This window comes from Ovis aries, chromosome 11, assembly GCF_016772045.2.
Source record: "Ovis aries strain OAR_USU_Benz2616 breed Rambouillet chromosome 11, ARS-UI_Ramb_v3.0, whole genome shotgun sequence".
Taxonomy (NCBI): Eukaryota; Metazoa; Chordata; class Mammalia; order Artiodactyla; family Bovidae; genus Ovis; species Ovis aries.
The window spans coordinates 27,742,274-27,760,130 of NC_056064.1; the positions used below are offsets into that span (position 1 = coordinate 27,742,274).

General features: G+C 53.1%; 1 protein-coding gene across 4 annotated transcripts; it reads left to right on the forward strand.

Moving 5' to 3' along the window:
- The first annotated feature begins 243 nt into the window (after positions 1-243).
- ARHGEF15 (Rho guanine nucleotide exchange factor 15) lies at positions 244-16,364 on the forward strand. 4 transcript variants are annotated; one of them, XM_060394822.1, is made up of 17 exons: positions 882-923; positions 1,268-1,413; positions 2,463-3,121; positions 3,490-3,822; positions 4,046-4,100; positions 5,140-5,198; positions 5,285-5,496; positions 5,603-5,763; positions 5,946-6,098; positions 6,230-6,359; positions 8,253-8,327; positions 8,427-8,519; positions 8,599-8,759; positions 8,856-9,008; positions 9,384-9,466; positions 9,577-9,681; positions 10,574-16,364. In XM_060394822.1, exons 3-17 carry the CDS (start codon positions 2,512-2,514, stop codon positions 10,723-10,725), a joined length of 2,535 nt encoding a protein of 844 aa, XP_060250805.1. In that variant the 5' UTR covers positions 882-923; positions 1,268-1,413; positions 2,463-2,511; the 3' UTR covers positions 10,726-16,364. The 4 variants fall into 4 exon arrangements, with proteins under 4 accessions (XP_027830718.1, XP_027830721.1, XP_060250805.1 ...); XM_027974917.3 differs by lacking the exons at positions 882-923; positions 1,268-1,413 and adding an exon at positions 244-359; XM_027974920.3 differs by lacking the exons at positions 882-923; positions 1,268-1,413 and adding an exon at positions 244-359 and having other exon boundaries at positions 9,384-9,491; positions 10,574-10,592.
- Positions 16,365-17,857: the final 1,493 nt, after the last annotated feature.

Consider the following 17,857-nt stretch of genomic DNA (forward strand, 5'->3'; position numbering starts at 1 on the left):
CTGCCAATGGGACCTGGAGAGTCATGGGGCTGGGATCTTGAGAGACAGGGACTGAGAATGGGGAGCAGGCAGGGGGCTCAGCCAAGGGCATACCCACCTGGGGAGTACCAAGACCTCCCCACTAATTCCCACAACTGCATGTGCCACCTTCTTCCTCCTTTACACACACACACTCTCCCAACACAATGGCTGGGTGGGGCTGAGGAACCGGCTTCCTTTGCAGAGATCTGAATCTGGGCCCACAGTTCCCGCCCCAGAAACACAGGAACAGACACACTCAGAGACCCGGCCTCACATTCCTTGCTCCAAGGGGCAGGCGGGACAGGCTGAAAATAGAAACTGCTTCCAAAGAGATAAAGGTAAATTCAGGGAGTGCTACTGCAGAGTTAGGGAGGGGGCAACTGGGGTAGGGATGGGGTTCTGTGGTGTGAAATGATGGGCTGGCTCACACCGAGGAGACAGGCTGGATACTGAAGGGATGGGCCGTCTCGTAAGGTGTGGGAGAGATGGTCAGACACACTGTCAAGGGACACACACACCACACCACAGCAACCCAGGGGTGTCTGGAGCCCATGCTCTACCTCAAGCCCAGCCAGGGCCACGGTCACCCCATCCTGACCCCACCCCTGTCCAGCCTGGGTCCCCACGATCCCCCTGTCCATGCAGCAGTGTGGACCCAGGACAGAACATGTGGGTACACGACAGTCCACTCTCCAGGCCTGAGGTTCACCCTTTCCTCAGACTCTGTTATCCTTGGAAACCTGGCATTCGGGGTCCCTCACATCTTCCAGAGCCCCGGTGTGCGCATGTGGAGTGTGGTGTGGTTGGGGGGGGGTGTCCGGTTGGGAGGAGGATCCGATTCCTGTTTCCTGCTCCTACTCACTCAGCCCCGGGAGGTGACCGAGAGTGGAGAGGACTTGAGGGTGAGTGCTTGGGCCGAGTACCTGGGTCCCTGAGAGAGGCCTGAGTGGGGGGTGGGGGAAGGAAGTAAGGGCAGATACCTGAGGGGGGCAGGGATCCCGGAGGGGGCAAGGCTGGGGAGGAGCTGGCCAGCTGGCGAGGCTACTGCCTGGGTCACCTAAGGAGCTTCCTGCCAGAACACAGAGGCCATTGAGCCGCGAGACTCGCGGTCTACAGCCCGCAGCCCCCACCCCGCATCATTTCTCAGAAACCGATCTGGGGCTTAGAGGGACCTGACTCTCCTGCTGACTCCACAAGAGAATTTGGGGGCGCAGGTCTTCCCGCTCTGACCCTTCAGCCTTCTCAGGCTTACAGGAGGAAGCAAGCCCATGCCCCAGCATCTTGCCCAACTGGTCCTCACCTTCAGTCTGATCTGATCTCCTTCCTCATCACACTCTGGGCATCCTGGCAGGATCCAGGCTTCTACCCACTGGGGCCTCTCTCCTGGACCAGGTGGGGAGCAAGGAGGCAGACAGGGATGAGGATGGGGCAGGAGAGACCATGCCCGGGGCCTCCTGGTCTCCTGGGGTCAGAGGCTCCAGGAATCTTCATGGCAGGAAAAGGAGACTAAAAATAATCCGGAAAGGGAGAGTCCGGAGAGAGGAACTGGGAAATGGGGGGCGGAGGGCCCGCAGGAGCAGGGAAGCTGTGATGCGGCCCAGGCACACACAGAACATATGCTCCACAGAGAAAGAACAGAACACACACCCAACACCCCCATCTCACTCACCCCATACATGGTGTACCCCACACTCCCAGTTTGTACTGCATACGATAGACACACCTTTTTTTTTTCCCCAAATATTTATTTGGGCCAGATCAAGGTCTTAAGCTGCAGCACACAAACTCTTAGCTGAGGCATGCAGGATCTAATTTCCTGATCAGGTATCGAATAGGGGCCCCCTGTACTGGGAGTGTGGAGTGTTAGACACCGGATGGTCAGGGAAGTCCCAATAGATATGCTCCTGAAACACAGCATCCAACACCTGGTTCATATATTAATAGCAGCAGCAGCAGCGCATACACGCCATGTCCATGCGTGGACACACACACACACACGTTCACAACACATACTACCGACACGGAACACAATTCCTCAGGTAGACACTTGGCTGCATGCCTTATTTCCCTTGCTGATCCAGTCCTCTTGTGCTCCTCTCCCAACTTGGGTCTCGATCCAGGTGCCCCCTCTCTGGCTTCTGTCTCCTCTGGCCTGACTGTGACAGCAGAGGTCAAAAGATGGAGCGAGATGGAGGCTGGGGGTTGAGGGGGTGGGATTTCAGAGTTCTCAGGAAATGGAATAAGAATTGAGAGGTAACAAGAGAAGACAGTGGAAATAGGGAGGGAGGAGAGGAAGTGCCCCCACCTCTACTCCTGAGCCTAAAATCTCGGCTCATTTGCCTGCAGATATTTCTGCTCAAAGGTCTCTGTCTACTTGCAGGAGCGTGGGGGGGGGGCGCAAAGGGCACTAAGGGTCTCTCTTTCTGCCCCCTCTTCCTCAGGGGATGACTCCAGCAGTGTACCCCACTCCTTGGAAGAGCTCAGAGGAAGATGTCAGCCCAGTCTCTTCCGGAAGCAACACCCCCCACCCAGAAGCCCCCTCGGATCATCCGCCCCCGCCCCCCTTCTCGCGCCCGGGCTACCCAGTCCCCAGGGCCCCACCACAACGGCTCCTCTCCACAAGAATCTCCCCTCACTGCCAATGAGGCACCAACCCCCATGTGCACCCCCATGTTCTGGGAGCCCCCGGCCCCATCTCTCAAGCCCCCCGCCCTTCTGCCCCCATCAGCTTCTAAAGCCAGCCTCGACTCCCAGACTTTTCCAGACTCGTCTTCCAACACCCCCAGCCCAGTGTCCCGGCGCTCCATCTCTCCAGAGCCTGCTCCCCGGTCTCCAGTCCCCCCACCCAAACCCTCTGGGTCACCCCGCATGGCTCTGCCCCTGCTCCCCACGACCCAGGTCCCCGACCAGGATGGCTCTGCCTCGGCCCCAGGCACTGTGCGCAGACTGGCTGGCAAGTTTGAATGGGGGACTGAAGGCAGAGTCCAGGCTGCAGACACCCTGGAGCCAAGTCCCCCAGGGGGAGTGGATGCGAATGGGGAGAGAGAGACTCCCCAGGGCAACCTCACTGGGAGCGGGTCTCAGGAGAACGGCACTCCAGGTAAGCTGGGCTGGGTTCAATCCAGCTCTTCTTTTTCGTTCTCAGGGCTTTATGATTTTTTTGGAGGGGTGGGGTTACACCCCGGGGGTGTAACCAGGGATTGAACCCATGCCTCCTGCATTGGAAGTGCAGAGTCCTAACACTAAACTGCCAGGCAAGTCCCTTAGATTGGGTACTTTAAGAGGCTTCTTTTTAAAAATGGATTCCATACTTCGAAAATCTGGTTTTAATACTTCTGGGGCTTTGAAGAGAGCCTGGAGGTGTGAGATGCCTAGTACTGACCTCCAGTTCCTGCTGCCGTGCAGGTTAAGGGGAGGGAGGAGGCCTGGGGAGGGGGGCTGTCCTAAGGAGGCCCCTGTCTCCCACAGGTGCTGGGCTGGCCTGCCCTCCCTGCTGCCCCTGTGTCTGCCACGTGGGCCGGCCTGGCCTGGAGCTCCGATGGGTGCCTGTGGGGGGCTATGAGGATGGCCCCAGGGTCCCGTGCCGGGCCTCCCCACTGCGGGCCTCCCGCTCCCGCCCCAGCCCTTCAAGCCTCAGCCACCCCCCAGTCGTCCTCACATCCTACCGCTCCACTGCTGAGCGCAAACTCCTGCCACCCCTCAAACCCCCTAAACCAACTCGGGTCAGACAGGACATCACCGTCTCTGGGGAGCCCCCACAGCCTGATCTCGATTCGCCCTCTGAAGATGGAATCCAAAGAGGTACAGGACTGGAGGGATGGGCCTCAGGGCTGGGAAGAGACTGGGTGGAGGTGTACCGTTCTAAACACCAACTCACTACAACCCCCGACAAGCCCTGGGCTTCTTGTTCCTCCACCAGCTGCTGCTCCGGGGCTGACAGTTGTAGTTTCTATAGTAACAGTCTTTGCTGGGCTGGGGTCGGGAGTCCTGGGCTGATGATTCTTCACTCTGGGTTCTCTCTTAGGGGACAGTCCTGATGGTGCTCCTCAGAATGATTCTCCAGCCACCACGGAGGGCAGGTACTGAACACCTAGATACTCCTTCCTGAAAACAGACTAAACTGTGTGTGTGTGTGTGTGTGTGTGTTTGCTAAGTCACTTTGGTCATGTCTGACTACTGTAACCCAGAAGCCTGCCAGGCTCCTCTCTCCATGGGAGTCTCCAGGCAAGAATACTGGAGTGGGTTGCCAAGCCCTCCTCCAGGGGATTTTCCCACCCCAGGGATGGAACCTAAGTCTCTTTAAGTCTCCTGCACTGGCATGCAGTTCTTTACCACTAGTGCCACCTGGGAAGCCCAGACTAAACTTTGGGTCCACCTAAATCCCATCCCGAGCATGGAGTGAAGAAGGGCTGGGCCTCTAAGGTCAAGCAGCCCCAGTTTCTAACCCCAGCTTTGTCCCTTATCAGCTACGTGACCTCAAACATTCACTTAACCTTTCTGGGTCTCAGCCTCCTCACCTGTGAAATTGGGGTAAACACCAAATACTTAATAAGTTGCTGGGGTCTGATACTGGTGAAGAGTCAGGCCCATACTAAGTCATTTAAGTTGCCCCACTTTGAGCCCCTATTGAAATTATTGTCCACAAATCCATGTGGCAAGCAGGAAGATTTCTCCTGTGTTACCTGGGCCCATCAGTTCTTTTACCACCATCATCAGAGTTAATCTGAGACCATCCATTTATTCAGCATTTACTGGAGTTTAGTCTCCTGGGTTTTCACTGTGGGTGAATGGGTGTGCGGTGGTGCTGATGACCAGAACAGAGTGGGGGGAGGCGTGACACCTGGAGCTGAGTTGCACTGAGGCACATACAGGACATTCCAGACAGTGGTCCTTCCATGAAAGCCCTGGAGATGGAGGCTCGAAGCGTCCAGTGCCCAAAGGTTGAGATAACAGGAATGCACAGGGCCCACTTAGGGCCTCACATACCACAGGCACATAAAAGGAGCTGGGGTTTGGCTAGGGTCCCTACATACGACCTGGACGTCGTTTGTGTACCCCTGCACAGTATCATGTGAATAGTTGTGTTTTGAGGAACTCCATTCCTTTCTCTTTCCGCAGGGAGGAAGAGGAGCTGGAGGAGCTGAAGGAGCAGAACTGGGAGCTGCCCCTGCAGGATGGTGAGGGCTGCTGGACCCCGGGGTGCCTGCTGGGACCGGCTAGGCGGGGCACAGGACTTCCCTGACGTGCCTCTTCTGCTCTCCAGAACCGCTTTACCAGACCTACCGCGCAGCAGTGCTGTCAGAGGAGCTGTGGGGGGTCGGTGAGGACGGGGGTCCCGCATCAGGAAACGCTGGGGAAGCTCCCACCTTCGCCCGTCCGCCGGGCCCTCGGAACACGCTGTGGCAGGAGCTTCCGGCTGTGCGAGCCAGCGGCCTCCTGGACACCCTGAGTGCCCAGGAGCGGCGGATGCAGGAGGTGGGCGTCCCTGGGCTCGGGTGCTGGGCACAGAGGGGAGGAGCTTGGGCCCCAGGCCCAGGTTGGGAGCTGGGCTTTCCATTCTCGGCCTGCGCATCCTCCTTAGAGCCTGTTCGAGGTGGTGACGTCGGAGGCCTCATACCTGCGCTCCCTGCGGCTGCTGACCGACACCTTCGTGCTGAGCCAGCCGCTCCGGGACACACTCACCCCCCGCGATCACCACACCCTCTTCTCCAACGTGCAGCGAGTCCAGGGAGTCAGTGAGCGGTCAGTGGGGTCCCCACCTTTCTGCTGGGCAAGCCTGGTGTCGGGGGAAAGCACGGCTTCTCAGCTCTGTCTCCGAGGCCTCCCCTCCCGGGCCCAGCTCTTCCCTCCAGAAGTCAGGGGCGCGGGAGGCGGCACCCCAGGCTCTCTGCCCCGCCTCCAGTGCGTGTTCCCCACTCCCGCAGTTTTCTGGGGAAGTTACTGTCCCGGGTGCGCGCTTCCCCCCACATCCGTGACCTGTGCGACGTGGTGCACGCGCATGCCGTGGGGCCTTTCTCCGTGTACGTGGACTATGTTCGGAACCAGCAGTATCAGGAGGAGACCTACAGCCGCCTGATGTGAGTGTAGTAGAGGAAGGGTCACCCTGCGGGAGGAAGCCGGGGTACAGGGGCAGGGTCCAATCCAGGCTCGGGCAGGTCGCGGGTGATTAGGCCTCCAGCCAGACGCCAGCCTGCGCCTGCCTCCGTAGGGACACAAACGTTCGCTTCTCCGCGGAGCTGCGGCGGCTGCAGAGCCTTCCCAAGTGCCAGCGCCTCCCGCTGCCCTCCTTCCTGCTCCTGCCCTTTCAGCGCATCACGCGGCTCCGCATGCTGCTGCAGGTACCGCGTCCTGGCCTGGGCCCTTTTCGGTCCCACCAGCCCTGATGGGAATCTCTCCTCAGGGGCCTCCTGCTCCGCCATCGCCATTTCCCGTCCCACCAGAAACACAGCAAACCCCTAAGTTAGGACTCAAAATCGGGGCCCTCCATCTAGGACACCCCCACCCCAAGCCCTACCTGGAGTTACCCAAACGTTTCAAGAAGCGGTCTGGTGCAGGGGAAGAGCCTCTGGCTAGAGACCTGAGTTCTGGTCTTAGCTCTGCTGCTAACTGGCTGAGCCACTCTGGGCAAGCCCCCTTTTCTCTCTCCAGGTCTCAGGGTGAATGTGGTGAGAGGTTTTTGAGGTCTTCTCGGGCCATATCTTTGACTGTATGCCTTCCCAGTGGAGATATCATCTTCAAGGAGGCAGAAACTCCTCCTTTGAGGGGTCAAAACATCTTAAATATTCCACTGGTTGTGGTACTCCAGAAGGCCAGAGTACCTAAATAGATATACAGTGTATCAATGGTATTAAAATTTCATGGTGGGGGGGCAGTGTCTAAATAGGCTCCTTAGAGGGGTGATACTGAAAAAAGTGGTGAGAAACACTCTTCTACTGTAGAGAAGAAAATTCTCCCTGAACCAAGTCACCCAGTGTGAGGATCTCAAGGTGAAGAGTCCTCAATTATGTTTCCAGTGTCTTAATGTCTTATTCAGCTTTATATAGGAGCTGCCCTGCTGGCTCAGTGGTAAGCAATCCCCCTGCCAATGCAGGAGACATGGGTTTAATCCCTGGGTCAGGAAGATCCCCTGGAGGAGGAAATGGCAACCCACTCCAGTATTCTTGCTGGGATAATCCCATGGACAGAGGAGCCTGGTGGGCCACAGTCCATGGGGTTGCAAAGAGTCGGACATGACTGAGCTCACACGCACCACCTTATATATCCCCAGTGTAGACAACAACAGCATAATTATGATCAAGAGGATGGCTCTAATCATAATAGCTAAGCAACTCTTGAGTGTCTTTTCTAGATGTTCCAAGTGCTACACACCCATTTAACCTTACTAATGATTGTGTGAGGATAGGAACTATTATTGATCCCACTTTATAGATAGGAAACTGAGGCTCAAAGAGGTTAAATAACTTGCCACAGGTCATACAGATAATATTCAATAATTGACGGAGACAAACTTCAAATCCAGGTACTCTTAACTCCATGCTATGTTGCTTCTACTAATTATTTTTTTGTCGCTCAGTCGTGTCCAACTCTGGGACACAGGCCCGAATACTGGAGTGGGAAGTCTTTCCCTTCTTCAGGGGATCTTCCTAACCCAGGGATCGAACCCAGGTCTCCCATATTGCAATCAGATTCTTTACCAACTGAGCTATCAGGAAGCCCTTTAATATAATAATAGTTGTGATTAATAATTATTAAAATAATAGCAACCTTCTTTTCAGCATTTACTATGTCCCAAAGACTATGCTAAGTACTTTATATAGATTTCCTTATTGAATTCTCACAATGCTATTGATTTGGTCGGTAGAAATTATTCCCCTTTTACAGATGGGGAAACTAAGAGAGGAGAGGTAATGTGAGTTGCTCAGGGTTATGCAGACAGTGAGTGGCGAGGCTAGTGTCCCAGCCCTGTGAACCCCAAAATACCAAGCCAAGTGGGGTCCTCTGAGTTGCACCCCTCTGAATCCCAGGGCTGCAGAGCAGGGGTCCAATTACCCTTCCTCTTTGTTCCCAACAGAGGGTGAGATGGTTGGATGGCATCACTGACTCAATGGACATGGGTTTGGGTGGACCCCAGGAGTTGGTATGGACAGGGAGGCCTGGCATGCTGTGGTTCATGGGGTCGCAAAGAGTCGGACATGACTGAGCGACTGAACTGAACTGAACTTTGTCCCCAGAATATCCTGCGCCAGACAGAGGAGGGGTCCAGCCGCCAGGAGAATGCCCAGAAGGCCCTGGGTGCTGTCAGTAAGGTGGGAGGGGGATGCTGGGGCTAGGGGAGGTGAGGAGGTGGGAGGGAGGGATGGGTGGATGGGGTGGGAAGGGTGGGTGATTCGGCTTCCCTTACCTAGATCATTGAGCGGTGCAGTGCCGAGGTTGGACGCATGAAACAGACAGAGGAGCTGATCCGGCTCACGCAGAGGCTGCGCTTCCACAAAGTCAAGGTTAGCCCCTGCCCAGGCTCTGGGCTTCCCTTTCCCCATGGTGCTGTGAGGTCAGAATCTCCTCCCTGCTTCCTCACAGGCCCTGCCCCTGGTCTCCTGGTCCAGGCGCCTGGAGTTGCAGGGGGAACTGACAGAGCTGGGGTGCAGGAGGGGAGGCGTGCTCTTTGCCTCACGCCCCCGCTTCACCCCCCTCTGCCTGCTGCTCTTCAGTGACCTGCTGCTCATCACTCAGCCCAAGAGGTGGGTCCCAGGGAGGGAGGGAGCCCAGGCAGGGGTGGGGAGGAGGAGTCCAGCTGGACCTCTGCTCTCCCTCTGAACCTCCTCTTTGCTGGGCAGTGGGCAGCGGCTACAGGTTCTGGATTATGCCCATCGCTCCCTGGTCCAGGCCCAGCAGGTCCCAGACCCATCTGGCCCCCCTACGTTCCGCCTCTCTCTTCTCAGCAACCACCAGGGCCGCCCCACACACCGGCTACTCCAAGCTTCATCCCTGTGAGTTGTGTCTCCTTCAGAAAACACCCTGGGCAGGGTGTGTGTGTGTGTATGTTTCCCTGGTGGTCCAGTGGTTGAAACTCCATGCTTCCACTGCAGGGGGCACAGGTTCAATCTCTGGTCAGGGAACTAAGATCCAGCAGGTGCCACCGAAAAAGAAAACACCCTGGGGGACCCACTCCTGACCCTTACCTGACCTCTCAGAGTCCACCACCCTCCCCGCAAAGTCTTTCCTCCAAAGCCCTTGCCTAACCCCCAGGAGGATGAACTTTGTCCCCAGAATATCCTGCGCCAGACAGAGGAGCGGTCCAGCCGCCAGGACCCTTCCCCATGTTCCCCAAAGGTGACCGCTTCCCTTCCCTATATTCCCACCAGATCAGACATGCAGCGCTGGCTGGGCGCCTTCCCTACCCCAGGCCCCCTTGCCTGCTCTGCAGACACCGTCTATGAGGACTGTGGTGAGTGTCCCCCAGAGGGGAGGAGGTAAGGAGAAGGGAGTCTTCGAGGATTATGGGGGAGAAGCTAAAAAGAGCCTGGATCTCACTGTGATATCACCTACCCCAACCAGACTGTTCCCAGGAACTCTGTTCGGAGCCTTCCACACCCACCAAGACAGAGGGACGAAATGTGGAATTCAGGGCTCCCCCCAAGCACCTACACAAGAACCCTGAAGGTGAGAGATTCTTTTATTCATTCATTCAATAAATATTTATTCAGCATTTATGAGATACCACTCACTGTTCTCAGCACTGTGTACAAGACATGCAGATATTCTTGCCCTGCTATGCTATACGTTCAAGTAGAGGTAAAACAATAAAGAACAAACAAGATAAATAAGGTGATAAGTGCTGTGGAAAAGCAAAGGTGAAGCAGAGTCAAGGAGGTTAGGAGCTTCCAGGTTGGGTAGGGTTACACGTTTAAACAGGGAGGTCAAGGGACTTCCCTGGTAGACTGGTGGTTAAGATGCTGCACTCCCAATGCAGGGGGCCTGGGTTCAATCCCTGGTCAGGGAACTGGATCCCATATGCTGGAACTAAGAGTTCTCATGCTGCAACTAAGATCCCCTGCAGCCAAATAAATAAATAAACAAACAATAAGTAGAGAGGGTGAGGCAGATCTCACAGGCACCCTGTGGATAGTGACTTTGTGGAAGAATTTAGGCACATGGTGTCTGGTGTGAAAGTGTCCCAAGAGGCAGGAGTAAGAAAGCCAGTGTGACAAGAGGGAGTGAGGAAAGGAGAGAAGCAGATGAGGTCATGGGGGTAACTGGGATCAGGTCACGAGGGTCCTCATAGGTTCCTGTAAAAACTCTGGCTGTCACTCTGAGTGAGACGAGCAGTCAACGCAGGGCTTCATGGGAGGGACCCCACCTCTCTCTGATGCTGCTGTCACGTCCACCTCTAATGGCCCTTTTACCAATGCTCCAAGGCTTTTCCACTAATTCCCACGCCTGCCATGGCCCTCAGGCGTTAGACCCCACTGGGCCTCCCTTCCCCCGCCCCCGCTCTCCCCCTGACCTGCCCTCTACCCTGGCCCCACTTAGGCCCTTGTGTCTTCTTTTTCAGGCTGGCTGAAGGGGCTTCCTGGAGCCTTCCCTGCCCAGTTGGTGTGTGAAGTCACAGGGGAACATGAAAGGAGGAAGCACCTTCGTCAGCACCAGAGACTCCTGGAGGCTGTTGGGCCATCTTCAGGCACCCCCGATACCCCCCCACCCTAATGCATGGTGGTGTGGAGGGGGAGCAGCACAAGTCAGGACAGCTGGCAGCCTGGCACAGAGAGAACAAAGCCCATCCATGCACTGGATTCGCTGTCAGTGGAAACGCTACCTCAGTGGCAACCAATAGGGGCCGAGCTTCAAGACTGGGCAGCCAATGAAAACAGGGCCGTCTGAGCCCACGCAGGAGGGAGAATGAAGATGGCTTGAGTGGGTTGCCAGTGGAGGCAGAGGCTTAGTGCAGAGCGGACAGTAGGTGGTGAGCCTCTGGCTAGTGAGTATCCCTGCTATGCTCACAGCCAAAGAAGAGGATCCTAGGTCAATGCAGTTAAAAGAGGGCTGCATTTGGGATAAAGTCCTAGGATCAAATAGCCAATAGCAGGGATAAGTCCAGATGGTGATCTGGGCCCAAGAGACCAGTAGGAACCCTGCTTGGTGCTATAACAATCACTGTCCTGTCTTTTGAGTCTGGGAAGTATTAGACTCCATTCCTGGGGTGCCTCCTGTATCCTCTTAAGCCACTTCCTCTCTTCTAGAAGAATCCAGAGTATGTCTCAGAGAATATGTGTGTGTGCATATGTCTGCATATGTATTAAGGAGGGTGATTTTTCGGAACATGGTGTGTACGGTTTTGCCTCCTTGCCAGATAATTGAGTGCTCTATTTCTTCCCTCACCCCTCATTTTTCCCATTAGTCTTCTCAAAAAGACAGTAGGTCTGAGCTCCAGAGGCACATGTGCTGGGTGTGGCTTGGCAGCCAGAGGCCAGAGCTGGGGATAAGAGAGGCCTGGGTTCTGGGTCTCTTGGAGGCCGGAGACACCAAGTAGCCTTGCAGAGGAGTCTGAAGGACTGAAGATGGCCAGTAGCTGGGGTCTGAGGCCTCCTGAAGTTTGTAGGCCCTTTTCCTTTCCCAGAGCTTGGCCCTCATAATCCCTACCTGCAGATCATCCAGCCTGAACCATAAGCAGCCATCCAGCCTCAGCTTCAGGCTTCAGACTGGCTCTGGGCCCCAGGTTGGAGTGAGCTTCAGCTGTGGCTCTCGAGCCAACTAAGAAAGCCTTTAGGGCTTTCTTACCTTCATCATGATCCTTCCACAGAAACAGTGGGCCAAGCAGTGGGAAAGAAAAGAGACCCAGTGTTGCTGCCTAACCCCACCCAGAGCATCTGCTTAAAGATGAGAAACTGGCACGATGCCAGAGGAGGTGAGGGACACAAAGAGCAGAGCAGACAATTGTGGGCAAGTGGCATCACGCCTTCCCTTCAGCTCACGCATGGCAACTTGCCTGGGACAGAAACTGCCATGCCCTTCACAAGGGAGCACAAGGACTCTGAGGCATCCAGAGGGAGAAAGGTACTGGCATTTGGCTTGTCCATGACTTTGGAGATTGACCCAGCACAGTGCCTGGCATATGAGATGCCATGCCATGCTTAGTCACTTAGTCGTATCTGACTTTTTGCAACTCACTGTAGACTGCCAGGCTGCTCTGTCCATGGGATTTTCCAGGCAAGAATACTGGAGTGGGTTGTCATTTTCTTCTCCAGGGGATCTTCCCAACCCAGGGGTTGAACCTGTGTCTCCTAAGTCTCCTGCATTGCAGATGGATTCTTTACCCACTGAGTCATCACCACCAATAAATGTTGGTGGAACTGTGTTGAGGCTTTTTGGGGGACCACGTTTTTAAAGGAGGAGTGGTTTTTAAATGCAACTCTATTAGGGGAGCAGAGCTGGTTGAAAAGGTATCTTTCGAGGGCAGGGGTCAGCTCTGCTGGGAACTGGGGCTTGGAGCACAGGTGCAAGGCCTGAATGTGTTGATGCTCGTAGCTTCCGAGGGATCTTGGGCAATATGGTGGTGGTAGAGTTTCAGGTGTTGGAGCAGGAAGCTGCAGGTTGGGAAAAGGACAGGTAGAGCCAGATACAGCTGGGACTTGGGCAAGTGAAGAACACAAAGGGCAATCAGTCAGCAATAAATGTCCTTTACTGAGCAGCCACGCATCTCTGTTTAATTCATTTCTACATCTGTTCATTGAGTGCCTTCTATGAGCTAGGCACTCTTCTAGGATCTGAGGATACAGAGATGAAAAAGACAAGGACCTTGCCCTTAAGAAGCTTACATTCTGGGGAAGTTGCTAAGTAAACAAGTTAATAACTAAGTTAAGATCAGATAGAAGTGATTACTTTGAAGAAAATGCAAAAAAGGTTATCATACAGAGGGTGTGTGTGTGTGTGTGTGTGTGTGTGTGTGTGTGTGGCTTTGGGGAAGAGCCTGGAGGAGATGACGGTAAGCTGAAACCCAAATAACAAGAAGGAAGCATCTGGGAAGATCTGAGCAAAGAACACTCTAGGGGTGGCAACAAAGGGACTGAAGTGCAGGAAGAGAAGGCAGTGGTCATGGGGAGGGAGCTGGCCTACATGCTCACAAGTTTCTTGGGGGCTGGCGGGGTGTCGCTCCACAGAAACTCCCCTCTTCCTCTGAGACACACAGACACATCCAGAGGCAGACAAAGCTGCGCATATATGTTCCCTCCCAAATCCTCAGTCCCTTCCCGAGTCCTGCCGTTTAAGGAAACCTCCAGGCTCCAAGCCAGAGGTTCTGATATTGGGACAATGGAAAGATGGAGACCAGTTAAGAGTTGTTTGGGCAATTGCATTATGGCTAAGACCTGGAGCTCCCAATGCAAGGGGCTTTGGGTTCGATCTCTGATCAGGGAACTAGATCTTACATGCCACAACTAGAGATCCCAGCGTGCTGTGTGCTCAGTCATTCAGTCCTGTCTGACTCTTTGTGGCTCTTTGGACTTTAGCCTGCTAGGCTCCTTTGTCCATGGGATTTTGTAAACAAGATTACTGGAGTGGGTTACCATTTCCTCCTCCAAATGCCATAACTAAGACCTGGCACAGCCAAATGAATAAATTGGGGGACATGAAAGCATGAATATATAACTACATGTTCCAAAGAGACTGAAAAGACAGGACGGGAGGGGACTGTCCTGTTCCTGTTATCTCAGGGGTCCCTTTCCATTTTGGGGTGACCTGAGTGTGCGTGTGTGTATGCACAATCCTGGAGAGGTCTGCATTTTGCATCTGTTGGAGGAGACCAAGAGGCAGAAAGCACAGCAATACAGCAACGAAGCAGATGTGAGAGAATGAGGACTTCATGGGAGAAGGAATGGGGCCCAGGCAACAAAGACAGAGGAGATGGAATAGTGTAGTGGGTAGAGGTGGTCCAGGTGGTAGTAAGTGACTGGGCTCTCGTATGTTCTCTCCCTCCCTCTCCTGAGCACCTTCTGCCAGGTGTCCACCTCTCTGCCTTAGCTACATACAGCCTTCTCCTGGTGTCCATCACCCTCTCTGTTCTGTGTTGTCCCCCCTCCCCCACTTTTTACCCCTCTGGATTGCCTTCTGCAGTTTCCTGTAGGAAGGCCCATGGGAGGAGAAGTCTCTTTCAGTGCTGCCCTGACTGGCATTCCAGGCATGGTGGTGGGGGTCATATCTACAAACACCCAGGTGGTAGAGAGGCTTACTGCCTGACTAGGGGCATCCTGGAGCTGCCATTACCCCATTCCTTCATATTCTATCATCTGGGGAGGTAGAAGAAACAAACATTTTCACAGGCTTAGGAAAAGCCTTCCTACTTGTTGGGAGGACTGATGCTGAAGCTGGAACTCCAGTATTTTGGTCATCTGATGTGAACAGCTGACTCATGGGAAAGTCTCTGATTCTGGGAAAGATTGAGGGCAGAGGAGAAGAGGGAGTCAGAAAATGAGATAGCTGGATGGCATCACCGAAGCAACAGACATGCACTTGGGCAAACTTGGGGAGATGGTGAGGGACAGGGAGGCCTGGCATGCTGCAGTCCATGGGGTCGCAAAGAGTCGGACATGACTGGGTGAGCAAGCAACAAGGAAAAGTGCACGTATATCTCAGACCTGGAAGAAGTGACTCAGGGGACAGATTGGGGAAGCCAGGCCTCTGTTGGGGGTAGTCAGTATGTGTTCTCTCTACTCACAGCTCTGCTCCTTATATTTGTGGCACCCATATTTGGGGAGTCAATGACAATACAGGTAGGACTGGGCACTGACCTCCCTCTGTGCTGGCCTTTCTATGGGCTCTGGGTCAACATCGTCGTGGCCACTGTTTCATCATTGCAGGAGAGGTGAGCTGCAATCATGACCTTGAGCAGCAAGTGAGTGAGAGGAGCCCACTTTTCCCCACAGCCATTCCACAGGCTGAGCTGAGGTTCTAGTAGTCATAGTTTCCAGTAGTCACCAGGGACACTTGGTGAAGGCAACATGCTGTACATTGGATGATGCCTGATAAAATCCTTTAAAAATGTGCCGAGTCTATGAGGTTGATGGGGCGCTATGTTTTATTTATTTATTTATGGCTGTGCTGGGTCTTTGCTGCTGTGCGGGCTCTTCTCTAAGTGTGGAGAGCTGGAGCTACTCTCTAGGGTGTACTCAGTAGCTGTGGCACATGGGCTTAGTTGCTCCATGGCATGTGGGGGTCTTCATGGATCTTCCTGGATCAGGGATAGAACCTGTGTCTCCTGCACGGGTAGGCGGATTCTTTACCCCTGAGCCACCAGGGAAGCCCGATGGAGTGCTATTTTAAAAATGTAATTTTTTTCACTTGGAAAAAACGGTGTAATTCACATGTAGCAATATCCACCCTCTTTCCTGGTAGCTCAGCTGGTAAAGAATCCGCCTGCAAGGCAGGAGACTCTGGTTCAATTCCTGGATCAGGAAAATTCCCTGGGGAAGGGATAGGCTACCCACTCCAGTATTCTTGGGTTTCCATGGTGGCTCAGGCAGTAAAGAATCCACCTGCAATGAAGGAGACCTGGGTTCAATCCCTAGTTTGGGAAGAGCCTCTGGAGGAGGCCATGGCAATCCACTGCCCTGTTCTTGCCTTGAGAATCCCCATGGATAGAGGAGCCTGATGGGCTATACAGTCCATGGGGTTGCAGAGTCTTGGACACGACTAAGCACACATATAGTCATGTAATCACTACTGCAATCAAGATGCAAGAGTTTCATTGCCCCCTTAAGTTCGTTTGTGCCCCTTTGTGCTGAACCCCTTATCCCATCCCAGCTTCTGGCAACCCCTTGTTTGTTTTCTGTCCCTACAGTTTTGTCTTTTCTATAATGTCTTATAGATGGACTTATACAGTAGATAGCCTTTCAAGTGCGGCTTTTCTCATTTAGCATAACGCTTTTTGTTCACGTTGTTGTGTCAACACTTTTCTTTTTATTGTTGAATAAGAGAAGGAAATGGCAACCCACTCCAGTGTTCTTGCCTGGAGAATCCCAGGGATGGGGGAGCCTGGTGGGCCACCGTCTATGGGGTCACACAGAGTCAGACACGACTGAAGTGACTTAGCAGCAGCAGCAGCAAGAGTCCATTGCATGGATGCACAGCAATTGTTTACTCATTCCCTAAAGTGAAGCTGTTTGGGTTGTTTCCAGCTTGTTGTTTTTTTTTTTTTTGTGCCATGTAGTCTTGTGGGATCTTATTAATAGTTCTGGGAGCAGGGATTGAACCCACATCCCCGGTGTTGGAAGCATGGAGTCTTAACCATCAGGGAAGTTCCTGTTTCCAGTTTTAAATGATTACAAATAAAGTCACTGTTAAGTATTCTTGCACAGGCATTGTGTTTGTTTTTTTTCTTTTATTTGTGGAATCAACTGAGTGACTGAACTGACTGACTGACTGACACCATGCAGCTTGCGGGATCTCAGTTCCCTGAGGGACTTGAACCTAGGCCACAACAATGAGAGTGCCGAATCCTAACCACTAGACCGCCAGAGAACTCCTTCCCGTATAGGTTTTTGGATGCATGTAGATTTCATTTTACTTGGGTGCATACCTAGGGATGGAATTACTAGGTCATATCTCTGCCAACAAAGGTCCTTATAGTCAAGGCTATGGTCTTCCCAGTGGCCATGTATAATTGTGAGAGCTGGACCGTAAAGAAGGCAGAATATCAAAGAACTGAAGCCTTTGAACTGAGGTGCTGGAGAAGACTCCTGAAAGTACCTTGGATAGCAAGGAGATCAACCTGGAATATTCACTGGAAAGACTAATGCTGAAGCTGAAGCTCTAGTATTTTCGTCATCTGATGCGAAAAGAGGACTCATTGGAAAATTCCCTGATGCTAGGAAAGATCGAGGGCAGAAGGAGAAGAGGGCATCAGGATGAGACGACTGGACGGCATCACCGATGCAATGAGCATGAACCTGGGCAAGCTCCAGAAGATGATGAGGGACAGGGAGGCCTGGTGTGCTGCAGCCCATGGGATCGCAAAGAGTTGGACACGCCTGGGGGACTGAACAACAACAACGATAAGAATGTTAAGTGTTTAATTTAACTTTATTGGAAACCGGCCATCTGTTTTCCAAAGTGTCTGTACACTTTGCATCCCCACCAGCAAAGGCTGAGTGCTATGGCTGGTATCCTGCTCTGTGTCTTGGCCACTAACTGGCATCGTCAGTTTTGTTGTTTTGTTTTGTGTGACAGTCTATAAGGTATGTAGTGGTATCTCGCGGCTTTTAATCTGCCTTTCCCTAATGACTAATGATGCTGACTATCTTTTCATGTGCTTATTTGTATATCTTCTTTGGTGAAGTGTCTGTTCAAAACTTTAGGCCTTTTACAAACTGAGTAGTTTGTTTTCTTATTATTGTGTTTGGAGAGTTCTTTGTATATTCTCGATATAAGTCCTTTATCAAATATATGATTTGAAAATATTTTCTCCCAGTCTGTGGCTTGTCTTTTCATTCTTCTAAACTACGTTCTTCCAGGAGCAGAAATTCTTTTCTTTGCAGTCACTTCACTTCTTGCTTTAAGCAGCCTTTTTTCTTCTTACTTCTGTTTAGTTGGTATATAGAAGGCAATGGAATGTCCCACAGAGGCAGAACCAAGCAAGCAGGATACACACAAGTAAGCCTGTCTGCCCATCATTTTCCCATGTGCCCAAAGCCTAAAGGTCAAAGGACATCTGGGGAGGAGAGTGGATCTAGCAACCTAGATCTTCTGGAGTCTAGTTCTTTATTCAGTGTGCTATCCTTAGAAAGGCAGCATGGGCACCACCCGGGGGCTCGTCCAAAGTGTGGGATCTGCATTTTAATGAGATGCC

Coding starts and splice junctions, on each gene's coding strand:
- ARHGEF15 (XM_027974917.3), top strand. CDS start 2,512: ATGTCAGCCCAGTCTCTTCCGGAAGCAACACCCCCCACCCAGAAGCCC. Junction 5,199..5,284: donor GGAGCTGCCCCTGCAGGATG/GTGAGGGCTGCT, acceptor TCTGCTCTCCAG/AACCGCTTTACCAGACCTAC. Junction 9,009..9,383: donor CTACTCCAAGCTTCATCCCT/GTGAGTTGTGTC, acceptor TATTCCCACCAG/ATCAGACATGCAGCGCTGGC.